General features: G+C 54.3%; 1 protein-coding gene across 1 annotated transcript; it reads left to right on the plus strand.

Moving 5' to 3' along the window:
• Positions 1-204: 204 nt before the first annotated feature.
• On the plus strand, positions 205-1,609 carry N7539_003107 (N-acetylglucosamine-6-phosphate deacetylase; the record flags this gene model as incomplete). The annotated part of the gene is made up of 2 exons (XM_056932710.1): positions 205-582; positions 677-1,609. The coding sequence occupies 2 exons, from the start codon at positions 205-207 to the stop codon at positions 1,607-1,609; spliced, it is 1,311 nt and encodes a 436-aa protein (XP_056792669.1).
• Positions 1,610-1,912: the final 303 nt, after the last annotated feature.

The raw sequence follows: 1,912 nt of genomic DNA on the forward strand, positions 1-1,912 counted from the left end.
CCTTTCTGCAACTCTCTTCGCAGTTTGATGATTGTTCGGGTCCTGCTCTGAAATACCTGACATTGACCTTATCCAACCCGTCACCGTTCTGATTGCCCATCCTCTCATACATCTACACACTGCCCCCGGTCTCCCTCCACGACCCCCCCATCATCTTCCAAACTCTACTGAAAATCCTTTCCACCCTCAATACCATCATCAATCATGCCTGGGAAAACCACATCCCCCGTCATGCCGCGCATCACCAAATTCACCAACTGTCGGCTTGTACGCGGGTCAAGTCTGGTGGAGCAAGATCTCTGGATTGATTCCTTGACCGGCAAGATTCTCAAGGATCAAGAAGCCTTTTACGAGTTACACTTGTCCCCCGATGAGATCATTGACTTGGGAGGTCGAATTCTCGCGCCTGGTCTAATCGACACTCAGTTGAACGGCGCTCAAGGCTTTGACTTTTCGGTGCCCTGCGACACCAAGGAACAATATGATGAGGGTCTTCGTCTGGTGAATCAAGGTCTCGCTCGTACTGGTGTGACCTCTTACTTGCCTACGGTTGTGAGCTCCACTCCTGAGGTATACTGGAAGGTAAGCGAAACCATCGCCTCCCAAAGGAAAACAAAAATCCCATGATTCAAACTCAAGTAATAATGCCAACGTTACTCAAATTCCACTTTCCTAGGTCCTCCCCTCTCTCGGCCCTACAGCCTCAACACATCGCCCCGAGGACGGCGCCGAATCCCTAGGTGCCCACGTTGAAGGACCCTTCATTAGCCCCGGTCGAAACGGCATCCACAAGACAGAAGTGCTCCGCGCCGCCGAGACATACAACGATCTCCTCCACTGCTACGGCGCCGACAATCTCGCCCCGCCCCCAAGCACCCCGCCACACACCACCCGCTCCCCGATCACCATGATCACCGCCGCCCCCGAGGTTGGCGAGATGATGTCGCAGATCCCCGAGATTGTCAAATCGGGCATCATCTACTCCATCGGCCACTCAGATGCCACCTACGAACAAGCCGTCACGGCTACCAACCAGGGCGCTCGCATGATCACCCATCTCTTCAACGCCATGAGACCCTTCTACCACCGTAACCCAGGTGTCTTCGGTCTGTTGGGCCGAAGCGAGCACCGCCGGCCCTTTTACGGTGTCATCGCAGACGGGATCCACCTGCATCCGACCTCCATCAAGATCGCCTACAATGCCCACCCAAACGGGCTGGTCCTCGTCACCGACGCGATGCGTCTGTGCGGCTTACCCGACGGCGTGTACGAATGGACCAACGGCGAACGCATCGTCAAGACAGGTGCGCGCTTGACCCTGGAAGGATCGGACAAGATTGCCGGATCGTCCGCCACGCTCATCGAGTGTGTGAACAATTTCCGCCGCTGGTCGGGCGCCAGCACCGCCGACGCGATTAATGCCGCGACGGCGGTGCCGGCGCGATTGTTGGGGCTGGACAAGGTCAAGGGGTGTTTGGATGCCGGGGCGGATGCGGATCTGGTGGTGCTGGGGGAAACGGATGATCCGGACTCGGGGCGGACGTTGACGGTGGATCAGGTGTGGAAGTTTGGTGTGAAGATTCATGATGCGGAGAAGGTTGGTGTTTAGACTAGCGAGGGGTGCGATGCATGCGGTTCTTCGCAGGTTTTGTGTTTGGAGTTCTGTTTTATTCTACGGGATTGTAGTACTTTGTACGGATTTTGCAGATGTTTGAGCCTTCTGTCTTGAAGATCTCTATCAGGTATCGAGTTTTTTTTTTTTCTTCATTTTTCCCCCTTAAATTGTGAGGGCCATATTCCCTTTTCCCATTCCAAGCACTTTGACGAACCTCACTGGACGGGGATTGATTAACAATCTACCTCGAAGTTCATACATATCATTACCAACGCACACTTACTCACTTCCCACAAA

Source organism: Penicillium diatomitis, assembly GCF_028827545.1.
Source record: "Penicillium diatomitis strain IBT 30728 chromosome Unknown utg000003l_segment0_segment0, whole genome shotgun sequence".
NCBI classification, from domain to species: domain Eukaryota; kingdom Fungi; phylum Ascomycota; class Eurotiomycetes; order Eurotiales; family Aspergillaceae; genus Penicillium; species Penicillium diatomitis.